Here is a 20,285-nt window from a genome sequence, read left to right on the forward strand (position 1 = left end):
GCAACAGCTGTCAAACTCTGAATGTAAACAGAAAAGCACCACGTGCTTTTCTGTTTACAAACATCCAAACGGAGTGTCATAATGATGGCGGCTGCGAGAAAATCTCGCAGCCGCGCATCATACACAGATGACACACGCAGCTTTTAAGTGCCTTTTGCACACGCAAAACGCCACATTTTTTGTGTGCGCAAAACGCACACGCTCGTGTAAATCAGGCCTTAGTCAAAGAGGTGCCGGCACTTGAGTGAGCCGACACATAGATTACTGCAGAGCTGCTCACGCTGAAGCAGCTTCTGCACTCATTAAACCCCGATGCACGCTGCAAACATCTATATACGCAGGGGCGTAACTAGGAAAGACTGGGCCCCATAGAAAACTCTTGACTGGCCCCCCCAGGTGCCACACACAGGCCCCCTTATAGATAGTGCCCCATGTAGATTGTGCCATATAGCCCCCCTGTAGACAGTTCTATACAGCTCCTCCTTTAGACAGTGTCACAACCTTCTTGTAGATAGCGCCCCCACCTCCCCCTTGTAGATAGTGCCATACAGCCCCCTGTATATAGCACCATACATTTCCCCCTCTATATAGCGCCACACAGCCCCCCCTTGTATATAGTGCCACACAGCACCTCCTTAGTAGATAGTGACATACAACCCCCCTTAGTAGATAGTACCACACACAGACCCCTGTAAATTGTGCAACACACAGCCCCCTGTAGATAGAGCCACAGCCCCCCCTTGTAAATAGTGCCATACAGCCCCCCTAGTAGATAGTTCCACACAGCCCCCCCCTTAGTAGTGCCACACAGACCCTTGTATATAGTGCCACACAGCTCCCCCATGTGTATAGTGCCACACAGCTCCCCAAGTAGTACAAGGCAATGGCGCATCCGAGAAAGTTGTATCAGCCAGGGAGATGTCAATCAAACATGGAAAGATGGGTTTGGAGGCAGGACTATGTGACTCTTCAGGATAGCGGCACCGCCCCATGACCCTTTAATGAGTAATTAGCATATAGTGTGCACCATTTTAAAAGTTGATTTAACCCCTTAGTGACCAGCCCATTTTAGGCCCTAATGACCAAGCTATTTTATTCGTTTTTCTATAGTCGCATTCAAAGAGCTATAACTTTTTTATTTTTTCATCTACATAGCTGTATGAGGACTTATTTTTTGCGGGATTAGTTGTACTTTTTAATAGCACCATTTTAGGATACATATAATTTTTATATTAACTTTTATTAACTTTTTTTGGGGGGATTATAAAAAAAAACTGAAATTCCGCCATTGTTCTATGCGTTTTTAAATTGACGCCGTTCACTGTGCGACGTAAATAACATGTTACCTTTATTCTATGGTACGGTTCGATTACGGCGATACCACATATGTAGAGGTTTCTTATGTTTTACGACTTTTGCACAATAAAAACAAGAGCCATAATTTTTTTATTTTTCCATCAATGTAGTGATTTTTTGGGCTTGTTTTCTGCGGGACGAGACGTAGTTTTGATTGGTACTGTTTTGGGGTGCATGGGACTTATTGATTCATTTTTATTATGACTTTTTTGGGGGGCAATGGAAAAAAATTGCAATTTCGCCATTGTTTTTTGCGTTTTTTTTTTACGGTGTTCACCTTGCGGTTTAAATGACAAATTAACTTTATTAATGGAGTCATTACGGTCGCGGCGATACCATATATGTGTACTTTTATATTTTTTTTACACTTTTACTAAATAAAACCACTTTTTGTGGAAAAAAATGGTATTGTTTATTTTTTTACTGAACTTTTTATTAATAATCTTTATTTCACATTGATTACTTCTTTTATTAGTCCCACTTGGGGACTTTACTGTGCGATCTTCAGATCGCTGCTATAATGCTTTGGTATACTTCGTATACCAGAGCATTATTGCCTGTCAGTGTAAATCTGACAGGCAATCTGTTAGGACGTACCTCCGGCGCGTCCTAACAGGCATATGTCCAGGGCAGACCTGGGGGCTTTTATCAAGCCCCGGCTGCCATGACACCCCATCGGAGACCCGCGATTTCATTCGCGGGCCGCCGATGGGTGACAGAGGGAGCGCACTCCCTCTGTAAACAAAGTTAAATGCCGCGGTCGCTATTGACGGCGGCATTTAACGGGTTAAACGGCCGCGATCGAAGTAAACTTCGATCGCGGGCGTTGGAGCAGGAGCTCAGCTGTCATTAGTTTTCCGCTCAGATGTCTTTCAGCTTCTCACTTTTAAAACATTTCTGCACCTATAAACGATGATAACATAATAGCGCAATACACTGCATCCCTGATTATAATAGTATCATACACTGTGTCCCACACACACACACAAACACACACACACACACACACACACACACCGTGCCCACTGTAGATAGTGCCCCCATAGCCCCTCTGTAGATAATGACCCCCATAGAGCCTCTGTAGATAGTGCCCTACATAGAAGCCCCTGTAGATAGTGTCCCATATACAGCCCACTGTAGATAGTGCTTACATATGGACTCCAGAGCTGCAAGGCAATAGTGCTAACCACTGAGCCCTACATATAGCTTCCCCTATAGATGCTCCACATATAGCCCACCTCTGTAGATAGTGCCTCACATATAGCCCACCCCTGTAGACAGTGCCCTACATATAGCCCTCCTGTAGATAGTGCCCCACAGGTAACCCACCTCTGTATATAGTGTCCCACATATAGCCCACCCCTGTAGATAGTGCCCTACATATAGCTGCCCCTGTATATAGTGCGCTACATCCCCACATATAGACCTCCCATGTAGATAGAGCCCCCACTATAGATAATGCCACTCACAGTTTTAGTAGAAAAAAACCTAAAACTTTACATACTCACTCTGATCCAGTTCCCGCGCCGTCCCATGACAATGCAGATCTGCTCTTTTCTGAGCAGGTCTGCTGGAGCTGAACGGCGCAAGCTGCGTGTCCTTGAAAGGCGCTGATTGGCAGGGCAGAATGACTTGCCCCGTCAATCAGCGCCTTTCAACCACGGAAGCGAGACTATGACATCATAGCGCCGCTAGCGTTTTTGAAAGGCGCTGATTGGCAGTGCAAGTCATTTTGCCCCACCAATCAGTGTCATTGTAAAGCACTGAATGGTCGGGCATGTATTTTTACCTGCGTGCTATAGATGCAGGTACAATTACTGCAAGAGAGGGTGGCTGTCGCTAGCACCGGGGCCCCCACCTGTGCTAGCGATGCCACCAGGCATGCGAGTGCCCGTGTCACCTGGCCCATAAATGTTAGAGGCTCGGCGGCACGGGCCCCATAGTAGCGTCGCTACCGCTGTAGCAGCCATAGTGGCTGCTAGTGGCGCCACCGGGCATATTGGGGGTGTGTCGGTGGGCGTCACGGGCCCCCTTCATGCCGTGGGCCCCGTAGCAGCCCCTATAGCACGGCAGTTAGAACGTATATAGCCGTATGGCAGTCGTGAAGGGGTTAAAGAAACAGTCTGTGCTTCTGCCACCAGTGTTTACATTAAGAGACCGTCGGGTTGGAGAAGAAATAGAGGGGCAGGGGCACACAGCCTCAGCGCGTCTGCAGTGCTGAGATCAAAGGGCCAGAGAGAACTCAGTTTTAAGTCCCGTTCTGTGCCTTGCTTCACTACCTACTTACAAGTGACTACTGCTAAAAGACAGTAGAGGTGAAAGCATCTTTGTCAATATTCCACTATTATTGTGCCTAATACAGCATACAGAGAATTAGTTTTGACTCGTTATAGTGGTTAGTTCTTTTCTTGAGCTTTGCAAAGACTCAACCACTGTAATGGATCAAAATATTGCTAATGGTATTTTCCCTTCCTTTGCAGTAGTTTTGATTAATGTGCTCCATTGTCTTTTACTTTTTGGGCATGGTACGATGGTACTTTAGGATTGTATATTGGTATTATTTGGGCTTGGTTACTGTATGGTGAAAATGTTCTGTCTCTATGGCAAAATTATATACATATATGGTATATCACAGCATTATTCATTTGTACAGTATATGGTGGTATTATTTATGTATACAATATATAGCTGCATTAATTTATGTGCACTGTGTAGAGTGGCATTATTTATGTGTATAGCATATAGAAACATTTATGTAGATGGTATATATATAACTCATAAATTATATCTATCAGTTATTATTTTAATCCATATATAGAGAAAATAGTAAAGCAGCACAGCTTCAGTGGTGGGTGCAACTCCTCCTCCTCAGACACGCCCTCCATTTACGTCACTCCACATTGCCATAAAGGTCTCTGTTTTCTCGCCGCGTCGCCATTAGCCCCATGTACCCCTGAGGACGCTACTAGTTAGCGAAACATGTCGGGGGGGCTTTAAAGTGTGTTTTTAATTCCTGTCCTAGCCGAATTTGATGCCGATTCACTAAGTGTGGCTTCTATCTTGTAAACTGACTCCAATTCAGTCAGTATTCACCCTGGCCGTTTGAATGATTTGCCGAGCCTTCCAGCTGGCTGTTTTTCACTTTCACTTCGGCACTGTGACAGTGATAATTTTAAACTGACGTTTATGTGGTCTGTCTCTTTGCTACACGTAGCTTAATAAAATTTGTTAGTTTATTTTCCTAATAAATTGTGGGTAGTCAGGAAATAAGGGTTTTTGCTTGCCTGAAGGCATTCCTGTGTTGATTGTATATTTTACCTGCTGACTACCCAGGGTCACAATTGCTCTCTGTTCAACTCCTCCTAGGCTCAGGCTACGAGTCCTTGAAAATACAGAAAGCAAAAAAAGAGACATCACTCTAAAGTAGTGGATGAAAACGGTGATGTGTTTTAATCACCCCACAGGCAGGCAAAGTTTGGATCCAGCTTTATGGGATCTTTGTCAAGCCTGTCATTGGTTTACTAATTTACTATTTGACTTAATTGCTTACTTTTGCAGTTATTTGTCAATAATATTGTTTTAATCTATTAGTAAATCAAGAACCTACAGAGAATGAATTATTGTATTTGTGTGAACAGTGGGTAGTCTGTTAGATTATTAAAATTGTTTTCTTAATCTATTGTCTGCTTCATTTCTAGGTGTCAAGAATTTAAAAATAGAAAATCTTACATCAGTGACCATTACAGTGCATTGGTCTGAACATAATACAAGCACCTCTGTTGTACATGTTGAACTTAATGGGTATTTTGCCACTACTATCAGTCTTATTTATTCAGATCCAGGAAATTATTCAATTAGTAAGTGTAATTTTACAATTATTAAGTGTAACATGTTTTTATGTCCTGTTTATCTTTGTCTTAAACCCGTGAAATGAAGCATGAATTAAATAAAATACGAAATAAAAAGGAAATTTTTAGTGATAGCTGTAAGTAAAGTTAAAATTACACAATATATTTTAACAATTAACTATCTCATGAATTGTTAAAGCATTAGATGGAAGTTTAGACCATTACTATCATAGCTAAAATACATGTCAGATACAATTCAAAGGGTAACTAAACGTTTAACAAACTTCTGACATGTCATAGTGACATGTCAGAAGTTTTCATTGGTGGGGGTCTGAGCACTGAGACCCACACAAATCGCTAAAACGAAGCGGCAGAAGTGCTCGTGTGAACGCTGAGCCGCTTCGTTTTTGTTCGGCTTTTTCCGGAAAGCCGATTTAGCGGGGTATGGGCACATAGACTTCTATTGAGCACGTACACCACTACATTGATTTCCGGAAAAAGCCGAACAGAAACGAAGCAGCTCAGTGCTCACACGAGCGCTTCTGCAGTTTTATTTTAGCGAATTGGTGGGGTCTCAGTGCTCGGACCCCAACCAATCAAAACTTCTGACATATCACTATGACATTACACAAGAAAATGGCAACAGCATTCTGCGAAAACTAATGTCACTTAAATACTATAGATAAATAAATATGCATTGCTGATAAATCTACTTACAATAGTGAGGTTCTTAGCGCACAGTTTGATAAAATCGTGTGAGCCCACCTGCCACGACAAGGCACCCACTATGATATGTCAGAAGTTTGTTAAACGTTTAGTTACCCTTTAATATTCAATCATATCACTAATACAGTACTAGGGGCACTTAACAGCTCCGTGTGTCATCACCATATGATGCGCGGCAGCGTGAGTTTCGCGCAGCCGCCATTATTATGACACTCTGTTTGTATGTTTGTAAACAGAAAAGCACGTGGTGCTTTTCTGTTTTCAATCATACTTTTTACTGCTGTTGCGCGAATCATGTGCGTCCCACGGAAGTGCTTCCGTGTGGTGCGCGGGATTTTCACGCACCCATTGACTTCAATGGGTGCATGATGCACGAAAAATGCACAAATATAGAACATGTCGTAAGTTTTATGCAGCGGACTCACGCTGCGTGAAAATCACGGACTGTCTGCACGGCCCCATAGACTAACATAGGTCCATGTGAGGCGCGTGAAAATCAGGCTTGGTTCAAATAGGGATTTTTTGTTTTAAAAACTGCCTGATAAAATGCCTACAAAAATGACTGCAGTCTTCTAAATTTGGAAGTGTTTGGTATAGCGGTTTTAGTTGTTTTTTTCTGGGTTTTTTTTTGTGCATTTGTTTTTTGATGTGTTTTTTAAAGGCATATTAAAAAACCTATTGAAGTTGGAGAAAAATGGAGTGAAAACCTACAGCATGCGAGGTTCTGCCATCTGACCACAAAAACACCATGCATGTCAGTTTGTAAAAGTGGAGTGAAAAGTATGTTTGGCTTACTGCTTGGCCAGGATTTAGACCTATTTATTAAAAGTGACTTTTTAAAAAGTCGCAGATGAAGTTGCACTTAAAAAGAACCTGTCACCTGCCCAAAAAACTGCAGGTGCCATCAGTTTTGGTGCCCGATTTGAAAATAATACCTTTGACTGTAAAGTGGGTGGGTTACACTTGGGAAGGGGTAACCGCCCACTTGACAGCCAAAGGCTGCATTTGCATATTGGACACAAGAACCAACGCCCCTGATATGTTTTAGGTTTGTAAAAAGCAGCCATACACGCCCATAAAAAGGTGGGAATCCAACCTTACTGGTTAGTACTATTGAATTTTACCCTTAATTAACAATACTTAATTATATAGCAGTTTTTGTTAGTTTCCCACCTAAATTACCAGTAAAAACAATAACCAATGCAAAGGTATGAATGAAGTCTTCTTGAATAAAATGTTTATGTTTTTCTTTTAGTTATTTGCGCATCTATTAAACTCATCTGTTCATAACATTTTGGGCATATATCACTTACTTTTCAATTTTACTTTGTAGGGGCATGCATCAAAAATAGTATCTCAGAAAAAGAATGTGAAATGAATGTAGAGATACTTGACAAAGAGCCATGGTCTATGGAAACAAAAAAAATACAGAAACAACCCCAGTTTTCATCTTCTATTCCTTATGATATATTAGCAGGGAAGACTTTAATGATTGCAGTTCGGAAAATGCACCACCAGTTTCATGGATTTGTGTTGCGTGGGACAGATATTAATTTTCCTTGGCATTTTATAGATGAGACTGAATTGTCATGTCTTGTGGTAAGTGATTTGAATCAAGGCGTAAGGCATCACTCTGTTATACTCTAATGCACTGCAAAATTAAATCACCACTCTGCTGTACTATTTTGAACTTCTGTACAACCCATTACAAACATAGGTTACAATAAAGGCCGTATTTACAGCTCTCGCTGCCCTAGACACTAAGCCTGAAAACGCTTTCATTTAACCCCTTAAGGACGCAGCCTAGTTTTGGCCTTAAGGCTCAGAGCCCATTTTTCAAATCTGACATATTTCACTTTATGTGGTAATAACGTCGGAATGCTTAAACCTATCCAAGCGATTCTGAGATTGTTTTCTCGTGACACATTGGGCTTCATGTTCGTGGTAAAATTTGGTCGATATATTCAGTGTTTATTGGTGAAAAATTGCAAAATTTAGAGAAAATTTTGAAAAAATTGCATTTTTCTGAATTTAAATGCATCTGCTTGTAAAACAGACGGTTATACCACCCAAAATAGTTACTAGTTCACATTTCCCATATGTCTACTTTAGATTGGCATCGTTTTTTGAACATTCTTTTATTTTTCTTGGACGTTACAAGGCTTAGAACATAAACAGCAATTTCTCATATTTTTAAGAAAATTTCAAATGCCTTTTTTTTAAGGTACCTCTTGAGTTCTGAAGTGGCTTTGTGGGGCCTATGTATTAGAAACCCCCATAAAACACCCCATTTTAAAAACTAGACCCCTCAAAGTATTCAAAACAGCATTTAGAAAGTTTTTTAACCCTTCAGGCATTTCACAGGAATTAAAGCAAAGTGGAGGTGAAATTTGCAAATTTCATTTTTCTTGCTGAATTTCAATTTTATTCATTTTTTTTTCTGTAACACAGAAGGTTTTACCAGAGAAACACTACTAAATATGTATTATCCAGATTCTGCAGTTTTCAGAAATGTCCCACATGTGGCTCTACTGCGCTCGTGGACTAAAACACAAGCCCTAGAAGCAAAGAAGCACCTAGTGCATTTTGAGTCCTCTTTTTTATTACAATATATTTTAGGCAGCATGCCAGGTTTGAAGAGGTGTTGAGGTGCCAAAACAGTAGGAATCCCCCAATAGTGACCCCATTTTGGAAACTACACCCCTCGAGGAATTCATTTATGGTTGTTGTTACCATTTTGACCGCACAGTTTTTTCACAGCACGTATTTGAATTGGGCTGTGAAATGAAAAAAATGTCATTTTTCCAATAAAATGTCATTTGTGATCAAAATTTCTTATTTTCACAGGGAACAAAATACCCCATTTGGTTGCCCAATTTGTCCTTAGTGTGGCAATACCCCATTTGTGGTGATAAACTGCCGTTTGGGCCCATGGGAGGGCTCAGAAGGAAAGGAGCGCTATATGTTTGTTGGAGTCCAGATTTTGCTGGATTGGTTTTCGGGTGCCATGTCGCATTTGCAGAGCCTCAGGGGTATCAAAGCAATGGAAACCCACCAAAAGCGACCCCATTTTGGAAACTACACCCCTCAAGGAATTCATTTATGGTTGTTGTTAGCATTTTGAGGACACAGTTTTTTCACAGCACCTATTTCAATTGGGCTGTGACATTAAAAAAATTAAAAATTACATCTTATTGGAAAAAATTTCATCAAAATTTCTTATTTTCACAGGGAACAAAATGCTCAATTTTGTTGCCCAATTTCTCCTGAGTGCAGCAATACCCCATTTGTGGCAATAAACTGCCGTTTGGGCCCATGGGAGGCCTCAGAAGGGAAGGAGCGCTGTGTGTTCTTTGGAGTACAGATTTTGCTGGTTTGGTTTTCGGGTGCCATGTCGCATTTGCAGAGCCCCAGAGGTATCAAAGCAATGGAAACCCACCAGAAGTGACCCCATTTTGGAAACTACACCCCTCAAGGAAATCATTTATGGGTAATGTGACCATTTAGACCACATAGTTTCTTCACAGAACTTATTTGAATTGGGCTGGGAATTAAAAAAATATATATTTTTTCCAATAATATGTCATTTTAGCTCAAAAATTCTTATTTTCACAAGAAATAAAATACTCCATTTTGTTGCCCAATTTGTCCTGAGTGCGGCAATACCCCATTTGTGGTGATAAACTGCCGTTTGGGCCCATGGGAGGGCTCAGAAGGAAAGGACCACCATTTGGCCTACTGGGGATTTTCTAGTGCGAAGTCATGTATGCAGAAGCCCCTGAGGTACCAGTACAGTTGAAACCCGCAAGAAGTGACCCCGTTTTAAAAACTACACCCTTAAGGCATTCATCTAGAGGTGTAGTGAGCATTTTGACCGGAGACCTACACCCCATAAACTGTAATGTGGGTTCTCCCGGGTATGGCAATACCCTACATGTGGCTGTTATCAGCTGCCTGGGCACACAGCAGGGCTCAGAGGGGAAAGACGAGGGGGGATAAGCTGTGCGGAGTGCATCAGGGTAAGTAAAATTGGGGTAAATTATAAACCAAGGGATGTATGATAAATTTTAAAACACTCTTTCATACAGAGCTCTGGTTATTCGGGACACGTGTCACATTGATATATTGTGTCATCCCTTATCGCCCTCTTATAGCAGACTTTGCACCTCTATTGACTATTTCCCTTCTTGCCAGTTTGGGGAACTTCTCCTGGAAAGTGTTGCCGCCCTGGTACGATGCGTGTGGCCCCGCTTCCAGAAGTACTGGGTGCCCCCCCTTCTTGGTCCCTAAAGATTAGGTTCTTGATAATCACCTCTTGAAATTCCAGGAAAGTTCCCGTCTGGCCTGCACATCGATGCAGCACGTACGCATTGTACAAAGCCATCTGTATGATGTGCCCGGCCAGCTTCTTATACCACACCGCATGGCGCTGTAGGGCTTCAGGATTTGATCTTACAAGTCCATCCCTCCCATGTACCTATTGTAGTCAAGGATGCAGTTTGTTTTGGGGGTGGCCTTTCCTTCATATATCCTAAACCTGTAGGTATACCCTGATGCACTCTCGCACAGCTTATACATCTTCACGCCATACCTTGCCCTCTTACCCGGCAGGTACTCTCGGAATTGAACCCTCCCTTTAAAATGTACCAGGGACTCATCAATAGAAATACACTTCTCGGGGGTGTATGCTTGGGAAAACCGGGCACTGGAACGGTCTAATAGGGGTCTCCGTTTATACAAACGGTCAAAACTGGGGTCATCTCGGGGTGGGCACGGCTCATTATCAGTATAATGTTAGAAGCGAAGTATTGCCTCATTTTTATTTTTTTTTAGGTTTCAGTTCAGTTCTGAAGTTGCTTTGAGGGGTCCATATATTAGAAACCCCTATCAAACACCCCATTTTAGAAATTAGACCCCTCAAAGTATTCACAACAGCATTTAGAAAGTTTATGAACCCTTTAGGTGTTTCACAGAAATTTAGAGCAAAGTAGAGGTGAAATTTACATATTTTTTTTGTCAGAAAATCCTCTTTATACCATTTTTTTTATAACCCAAAAGGATTTATCAGAGAAACACAAATTAATACGTATTGCCCAGATTCTGCAGTTTTGAGAAATATCCCACATGTGGCCCTAGTGCGGTAATGGACTGAAGCGCCGGCCTCCGAAGCAAAGGAGCACCTAGTGGATTTTGAGGCCTCTTTTTTATTAGGCACCATGTCCGGATTGAAGAGGTCTGGTGGTGCCAAAACATTGGGAACCCCCCAAAAGTGACCCCAATTTGGAAACTAGACCCCTTGAGGAATCCATTGTAGTTTTCTTGGGGTGCATGCGACTTTTTGATCAGTTTTTATTCTATTTTTAGGTGGCGTGGTGACTAAAAAACAGCAATTCTACTATTGTTTTTTTATTCTTTTTTTTCTACAGCGTTCACCGTGCGCTATAAATGACATATTCACTTTATTCTGCGGGGCGATACGATTACGGCGATACCAGATGTTTATAGTTTTATTTTATGTCTTATGGCGTTTGCACAATAAAATACGTTTTGTAAACAATCATTCACTTTTTGTGTTACCTTATTCTAAGAGCCAGAACGTTTTTATTTTTCAATCAATAACGCCGTGCAAGGACTTATTTTTTGCGTAACGAACTGTAGTTTCGATCAGGACCATTTTTAGGTACATGCGACTTTTTGATCTCTTTTTATTCCATTTTTTGGGAGGTGAAGTGACCAAAGAATTGTGATTGTGGTACGGTTTATTATTATTTTATTTTACGGCGTTCACCGTGCGGGATAAATAATGAAATAATTTTGTAGTTCAGGCCGTTACGGACGCGGCGATACCAATTATGTATAGTTTATTTGTTTGTTTATATATTTTTATTAATAATAAAGGACTGATAAGGGAAAAAGGGGGATTTTTACTTTTAATACTTTTAAATCTTTTATTTTCTTATTTTTACACATCTTTTTTTAACTTTTTTTTAACTTTATTACTTTGTCCCACTAGGGGACATGAGGGCAGGAGGCTCTGATCGCTATTCTAATACACTGCACTACATGCGTAGTGCAGTGTATTAGAACTGTCAGCTACTCACTGACAGCAAGCATAGTGGGTCCTGACGTTGTCAGGATCCACTAGGCTTCCGTCTATGGCATAGCCGGACGCCATTGTTTGGTGTCCGGTTGCCATAGTCACCATCGCCGGCCGCTATCGCGTAGCAGGCCGGCGATGGCAGCTTAACCCCTAAAAAGCCGCGATCTCTATAGAACGCGGCTTTTAAGGGGTTAATCAGCGGGGACACAGCGATCGGTCCCCGCTGTAGGAGCTGTGACAGCTGCTGAACAAGACAGCAGCGTCACAGCTCCTGTATGTGTCGGGAGGACGGCCAAAACGGCCGTTACTCCCGTGACGTACTATTACGGCATGGAGCGCGAACGATACAGCTGCCATGACGTAATAGTACGTCAAGGAGCGGGAAGGGGTTAAGGGGTTGTCCAGTCATAAGAAATTACTGCCCTATACTCAGGTTAGGCCACCAATATCTGATCGGTGGGGGTCTGACTCCTGGCAACCCCGCTGATCAGCTGTTTTGAAAGGGCCGCGGCCCTCACTTGAATTGGAGAAGGCTGTAATACTGTGACCCGTCGATTCACAGTATGAACAGGTAAGGAATTAAGGGGAAGCAGCGGAATAATTACACTATATACTCACAGCACACACTATATAGACTTAAACCAAACATACACACTATATAGACCTACACTATATACACACTACACACTATATAGACTTACACTATACACACCCCACACATGATATATACTTAGACTATACACACACTACACACTATATAGACATACACTATATACACCATACACACTATATAGACTTACACTATAAACACTATACACACATCACACACTATATAGACATGCACTGTATACACACACTAGACTTACACTATATACACACTACACATTATATAGACTTACACTATAAAAACTATACACACTATATAGACTTACACTATACACACTATATAGACTTACACTATAAACACTATACACACTTTATAAACTTACACTATACACACAGCATATACTAATAGACATACACTATATACACACTACACACTATATAGACTTACACTATATACACACTACACAGTATATAGACTTACACTATACACACAGCACACACTATACACTATATACACACTACACAGTATATAGAGTATAAACACTATATACACACAGCACGCTTACCAGAGTATCTTCCTCTGCGGTGCTTCGGATTGGGTACAGCCTCCAGAGCCTTGATCTAAAAAAAAATTTATGGGCCAGTTTGTGGAAGACCCGACTAGAGGTGAAGCTCTGTTGGATCTGGTCATTTCTAATAATGCAGAGCTTGTTGGGAATGTCAATGTTCGTGAAAACCTCGGTAACAGTGATCATAATATAGTTATATTTTACCTATACTGTAAAAAACAAACGCAGGCTGGGAGGGCAAAAACATTTAATTTTAAGAAAGCCAATTTCCCCAGGATGAGGGCGGCAATTCAGGATATAGACTGGGAAGAACTAATGTCAAATAATGGGACAAATGATAAATGGGAGATTTTCAAATCTACCTTGGGTAATTATAGTGCAAAATGTATTCCTACAGGTAACAAGTATAAACGACTAAAATTAAACCCCACATGGCTTACACCTTCTGTGAAAGGGGCAATACATGACAAAAAAAGGGCATTTAAAAAATACAAATCTGAGGGTACATCTGCAGCCTTTGTAAAATATAAAGAGCTTAATAAAATCTGTAAAAATGTAATAAAATCAGCAAAAATACAAAATGAAAGGCAGGTGGCCAAGGATAGTAAAACAAATCCTAAAAAATTCTTCAAGCATATAAATGCAAAAAAGCCAAGGTCTGAACATGTAGGACCCCTAGATAATGGTAATGGGGAGTTGGTCACAGGGGATAAAGAGAAGGCAGAGTTACTAAATGGGTTCTTCCGCTCTGTATATACAACAGAAGGAGCAGCTGATGTAGCCGGTGCCAGTGCTGTTAATATATCAGTTGATATACTGAATTGGATGAATGTAGATATGGTCCAAGCTAAATTAAATAAAATAAATGTACACAAGGCCCCGGGACCAGATGGGTTACACCCTAGAGTTCTTAAAGAGCTTAGTTCAGTTATTTCTGTCCCCCTCTTCATAATATTTAGAGAGTCTCTCATGAGTGGTATAGTGCCAAGGGACTGGCGCAGGGCAAATGTGGTGCCTATTTTCAAAAAGGGCACTAGGTCTTCGCCGGGTAATTATAGACCAGTAAGCTCAACATCAATTGTGGGGAAAATGTTTGAGGGGCTATTGAGGGACTATATACAGAATTATGTGACAATAAATAGTATTATAAGTGACAGCCAGCATGGTTTTACAAAGGACAGAAGCTGTCAAACCAACCTGATTTGTTTTTATGAAGAGGTAAGCAGAAGCCTAGACAGAGGGGCCGCTGTGGATATAGTGTTTTTGGACTTTGCAAAGGCATTTGACACTGTCCCTCATAGACATCTAATGGGTAAATTAAGGACTATAGGTTTAGAGAGTATAGTTTGTAATTGGATTGAGAATTGGCTCAAGGACCGTATCCAGAGAGTTGTGGTCAATGATTCCTTCTCTGAATGGTCCCCGGTAATAAGTGGTGTACCCCAGGGTTCAGTGCTGGGACCACTATTATTCAACTTATTTATTAATGATATAGAGGATGGGATTAATAGCACTATTTCTATTTTTGCAGATGACACCAAGCTATGCAATATAGTTCAGACTATGGAAGATGTTTGTGAATTGCAGGCAGATTTAAACAAACTAAGTGTTTGGGCGTCCACTTGGCAAATGAAGTTTAATGTAGATAAATGTAAAGTTATGCATCTGGGTACGAAAAACCTGCAAGCATCATATGTCCTAGGGGGAGCTACACTGGGGGAGTCAATTGTTGAGAAGGATCTGGGTGTACTTGTAAATCATAAACTAAATTTCAGCATGCAGTGTCAATCAGCTGCTTCAAAGGCCAGCAAAATATTGTCGTGTATCAAAAGAGGCATGGACTCGCGGGACAGGGAGGTAATATTACCACTTTACAAAGCATTAGTGAGGCCTCATCTAGAATATGCAGTCCAGTTCTGGGCTCCAGTTCATAGAAAGGATGCCCTGGAGTTGGAAAAAATACAAAGAAGAGCAACGAAGCTAATAAGGGGCATGGAGAATCTAAGTTATGAGGAAAGATTAAAAGAACTAAACCTATTTAGCCTTGAGAAAAGACGACTAAGGGGGGACATGATTAACTTATATAAATATATGAATGGCACATACAAAAAATATGGTGAAATCCTGTTCCATGTAAAACCCCCTCAAAAAACAAGGGGGCACTCCCTCCGTCTGGAGAAAAAAAGGTTCAACCTGCAGAGGCGACAAGCCTTCTTTACTGTGAGAACTGTGAATCTATGGAATAGCCTACCGCAGGAGCTGGTCGCAGCAGGGACAGTAGATGGCTTTAAAAAAGGCTTAGATAATTTCCTAGAACAAAAAAATATTAACTGCTATGTGTAGAAATTTTTTACTTCCCCTTTCCTATCCCACTTCCCCTTTCCCATCCCTTGGTTGAACTTGATGGACATGTGTCTTTTTTCAACCGTACAAACTATGTAACTATGTAACTATGTAACTAATTTACAGTCGCCAATTATAGTCATGATTCGCTTGTTTCTGAGCAATTGTAATTATAATTGATCAGTGTTAAAAAAGATCAGCAAAAAAACTATCGTTGAATATCAATTGGGATGCCGTAAAAAATAATCGCTATCAGTGGCACAATTGATAAATGTAAATGCCGCTTTTAGTAACATTTACACAAGATATTGAGATATTGTTGCCTAGCGCACAGCCAGGTCCTGGTGTTCAGTAGTGTACACCGTGTTCCCAAAAACTCATGTGTCCTACTGGGAAATACAGGGCATACTATGGTCTACCAGAATCTGGAATCTGTATACATAGCTCAATCCTACTCCCAAATAATAATAAATATAGTGACTGAATATTACTACCATACCGTAACAGGATAACATCACCATTACGTGACTGGATATCACTACCAACCATGACTGGATAACACCCTCCATATCCAGGGCTATATTTACAGGTGGTACAACCCAAGGCATTAAGTCTGAATATGCCCCATATTAGCAGTTAAGCTGCATTTGTCTTTGATCACTCTGCTTTGGGTACATTGACACGTCATAGTTTTGCCTACATTTTTCTCAAAACTATTGTGTTTAAACCTGTTTGTGAAAATCTCTTCAATCTCTTACTTCATTTTGCATTTTTCCTTGTTTATCAGTTTACTTTAAGATCGCTCCGTACATTCTACACTAAAGAGCAGTGATTTGCAATCTGTAGTCCCCAGATGTTGTAGAACTCCAACTTTCAGCATGCTTCGACATCTGAAGCCTATTGTGGTATACTGGGAGTTGTAGTTTCATAACAGCTAGAAGACTACAGGTTACACATGAATGCTCTACAGTGTAGAACGTAACTGAGTGATCTTTCAGTAAACTAATCACCACAGACAAATGCCTAAAATACAGTTGCTTACCTTCATTACGTGTGCTTCAGTATAAGTACAACTTTCTGGTTGGCAAGTTTGTGTCTAGGATCAGCTGCTGTCCAAAAATCATATTTAAACATATACATAAAGTATGTCATTGTTTTCCTAGGCCCAACATAGACAAAGTGTGTCAAGCATACCTTTTTTTTTTTTTTTAGTGTAGTGTAGGGCTTTACACTAATGTTTATGCTGAAAAAATTATTTAAAAAAAATAATAAAATCATTGGCAGAGTATAGCCCCTTAGTGACCAGCCTATTTTAGGCCCTAATGACCAAGCTATTTTATTTGTTTTTCTATAGTCGCATTCAAAGAGCTATAACGTTCTTATTTTTTCGTCTACATAGCTGTATAAGGACTTTTTGCGGGATTAGTTGTGCTTTTTAATGGCACCATTTTTGGGTACATATAATTTTTATATTAACTTTTATTAACCTTTTTGGGGGGGATTATAAAAAAAAACTGAAATTCCGCCATTGTTCTATGCATTTTTAAATTGACGCCGTTCACTATGCGACGTAAATAATATGTTACCTTTATTCTATGGGTCGGTACGATTACGGCGATACCACATGTGTAGAGGTTTTTTTATGTTTTACGACTTTTGCACAATAAAAACACTTTTGAACTAAAATTATTTGCTTTTGCATCGTCTCTTTCCAAGAGCCGTAATTTTTTTATTTTTCCATCAATGTAGTGATTTTTTGGGCTTGTTTTCTGCGGGACAAGACGTAGTTTTGATTGGTACTGTTTTGGGGTACATGGGACTTATTGATTCATTTTTATTATGACTTTTTTGGGGGGCAATGGAAAAAAATTGCAATTTCGCCATGGTTTTTTGCGTTTTTTTTTTCGGTGTTCACTTTGCGGTTTAAATTACATATTAACTTTATTAATGGAGTCATTACGGTCGCGGTGATACCACATATGTGTACTTTTTTTTTTTTTTTATACTTTTACTAAATAAAACCACTTTTTGTGGAAAAAAATGGTTTTATTTATTTTTTTACTGTACTTTTTATTAATAATATTTATTTCACTTTGATGACTGATTTTATTAGTCCCACTAGGGGACTTTACTGTGCGATGTTCCGATCGCTGCTATAATGCTCTGGTATACTTCGTATACCAGAGCATTATTGCCTGTCAGTGTAAATCTGACAGGCAATCTGTTAGGACGTGCCTCCGGCGCGTCCTAACAGAAATATGTCCAGGGCAGACCTGGGGGCTTTTATCAGGCCCCCGGCTGCCATGACACCCCATCGGAGACCCGCGATTTCATTCGCGGGCCGCCGATGGGTGACAGAGGGAGCGCACTCCCTCTGTAAACAAAGTTAAATGCCGCGGTCGCTATTGACGGCGGCATTTAACGGGTTAAACGGCCACGATCGAAGTAAACTTCGATCGCGGGCGTTGGAGCAGGAGCTCAGCTGTCATCAGACAGCAGAGTCCCGGCTCCTGCCTGCACGGGAGACCCGTGCAGGACTTAGACTAGGCTGACGTGAAAAGGCGTCAGCCTAGCCTAAAGCCCATTAGTGACTCACGTGAAAAGGCGTATTAGTGGTCACTAAGGGGTTAAAAATAAAATAAAAAGTATTTGCCCCTCCAGATTTTCTGTTTTTGCTTAATTGTCACAATTAAATGTTTTAGATCATACAGCTAATTTTAATGTAAGATAAAGACAACATGAGAGAACACAAAATGCAGTTTTTAAATGATCATTTCATTTATTGAGGATAAAGATTTATTCAAAACCTACCATATTTTTTGGACTATAGGACGCACTGAACCACAAAACGCACACATAATTTGATGCTTAAAAGAGGAGAAATGTTTTTTTTTTTTTACTATACATTTCCTATGGGTAATATTCAGGCGATATGGTACAGATCCAGTACCCCACCACAATGCCAGCCACAGTGTCCCAGTACAATGCCAGCCACAGTGATACAATGTATCGGCAGCTATTGTGCCCTCACCCTCTTCTGAACTCATCAGACGAGTGGAGAAGAACCGGTTAATGGGGATGAATTTGCTCAGGTCGCTACTTGACCCCTTCCCGACATTTGTCGTAAGTATACGTCATGGAAAGCCAGCGCTTCCCGCAAAATGTCGTATACTTACGACAAATGGATGGCACTGGCTCAGAAGCTGAGTCTGTATCTTACAGCTGACACCCTGCTGTAATGGCGGGGACCGAAGTTAGCTTAGTTCACCATTAACCCCTTTAATGCAGCGGTCAAAAGCGATCACTGCATTTAAGGTGTTTGCAGCTTATCGGCACCCTAGCAATGAAATCGCTGGGGTGTCGGTGGCTGCAATGGCAACTGGAGGCCTAATAGTGGCCATCTCGGCCTGCCTAGTACGGAAAACTTCCAGCCCCCGCCCGGAGGCGGGGCCTAAAAGGCTTCCATAGCCACCGGCAAGCTGGCGCCGGCTCAGGAGATGAGCCGGCGTCACCAGCGGTGGATGTTACAGCTGACATCCACCTGTAACGGCAGGAACCGGAGCTAGTTCTGGTCCCAGCGATCGAAAAAATATGACAGTTGGACCTTCAAGTCCCCTAGTGGGACTAAAGAAAGGTGTAAAAAAATTTTTTTAAAAAGTGAAAAAAAAAGTTGTACAAAATATGGTAAAAGTTTCAAGTTATAAAATCGCCCTTTTTCCCTTATCAAGTCCTTTATTATTGAAAAAAAGAAATAAACTATACACATTTGGTAACGCTGCGACTGTAATGGCCTAAACGATAAAAATATTATGTTATTTATTCCACGCGGTGGACAGCGTAAAAAACAATGCCAGAATTTCTGTTTTTTGGTCACTTTGCCCTACAAAAATTAAAATAAAAAGTGATCAAAAAGTCGAATGTGTCCACAAATGGTACCTATAAAAACTATAGCTCATCCAGCAAAAAACAAGCCCTCATACACCTCCATCAACGAAAAACTGAAAAAGCAATGGTTCTCATAACATGGAGAGTGGAGACAGAAAAAATACATTCTTTTTACAAAAGTAATTTAATTGTGCAAAAAGTTGTAAAACATAAAAAAGTGCTATAAATTAGGTATCGCCGGAATCCTACTGACCCGCAGAATAAAGTTAACATGTCATTTATAATGCATGGTGAACGCTGTATAAAAAAAGATTAAAAAAACTATATCAGAATTGCTGTTTTTTGGTCACATTGCCTCCCAAAAAATAGGATAAAAACTGATCAAAAAGTTGCATGTACCCCAAAATGGTACCAATAATAACTACAGCTCATCCCACAAAAAACAGCTCTCATACCACTATGTCTATAAAAAAATAAAATTAGTTAAGGCTCCAATAAGTCAGGAAATAAAAATATGCGGTTGTGCAAGTCTGAGGGGAACATTTCTCCTGTTTCAAGACGCGATTTATCGGGGCCCTAAAATTAGGGAACCAGAAATGTCCAGCACGCTGCATGAAAATTCCGAGCAGAAATTAACCTGCGGTGCATATTTTTCGGACCGCAGCATGTCAATTCCTGCTACAGATAGTGGACAGAATTGGTGCGTTTTTCAGAGGAGATGACACCATCCCCCAACATTGAGAAAAACGCAGCAAAGTACGCACCATTTTCTGCAGTAAAAAACACAGGAAATGGTGCATTTTTGCTGCAGCAGAAAGTCTACTGCTTTCAACGGAATTGCTGCAGAAATTT

At 40.7% G+C, this 20,285-nt stretch overlaps 1 protein-coding gene across 1 annotated transcript in view; it reads left to right on the forward strand.

Annotated features, from left to right (window-relative positions):
* PKD1L1 (polycystin 1 like 1, transient receptor potential channel interacting) overlaps window positions 1-20,285 on the forward strand; it is a 433,476-nt gene that overhangs the window by 16,637 nt on the left and 396,554 nt on the right. Inside the window, exons 4-5 of the mRNA XM_075828219.1 lie at window positions 5,055-5,213; window positions 7,264-7,529. Of these exons, the coding sequence (XP_075684334.1) occupies window positions 5,055-5,213; window positions 7,264-7,529 (425 nt within the window). The remainder of the gene's footprint in view (window positions 1-5,054; window positions 5,214-7,263; window positions 7,530-20,285) is intronic.

This window comes from Rhinoderma darwinii, chromosome 5 (genome assembly GCF_050947455.1).
Source record: "Rhinoderma darwinii isolate aRhiDar2 chromosome 5, aRhiDar2.hap1, whole genome shotgun sequence".
NCBI lineage: Eukaryota > Metazoa > Chordata > Amphibia > Anura > Rhinodermatidae > Rhinoderma > Rhinoderma darwinii.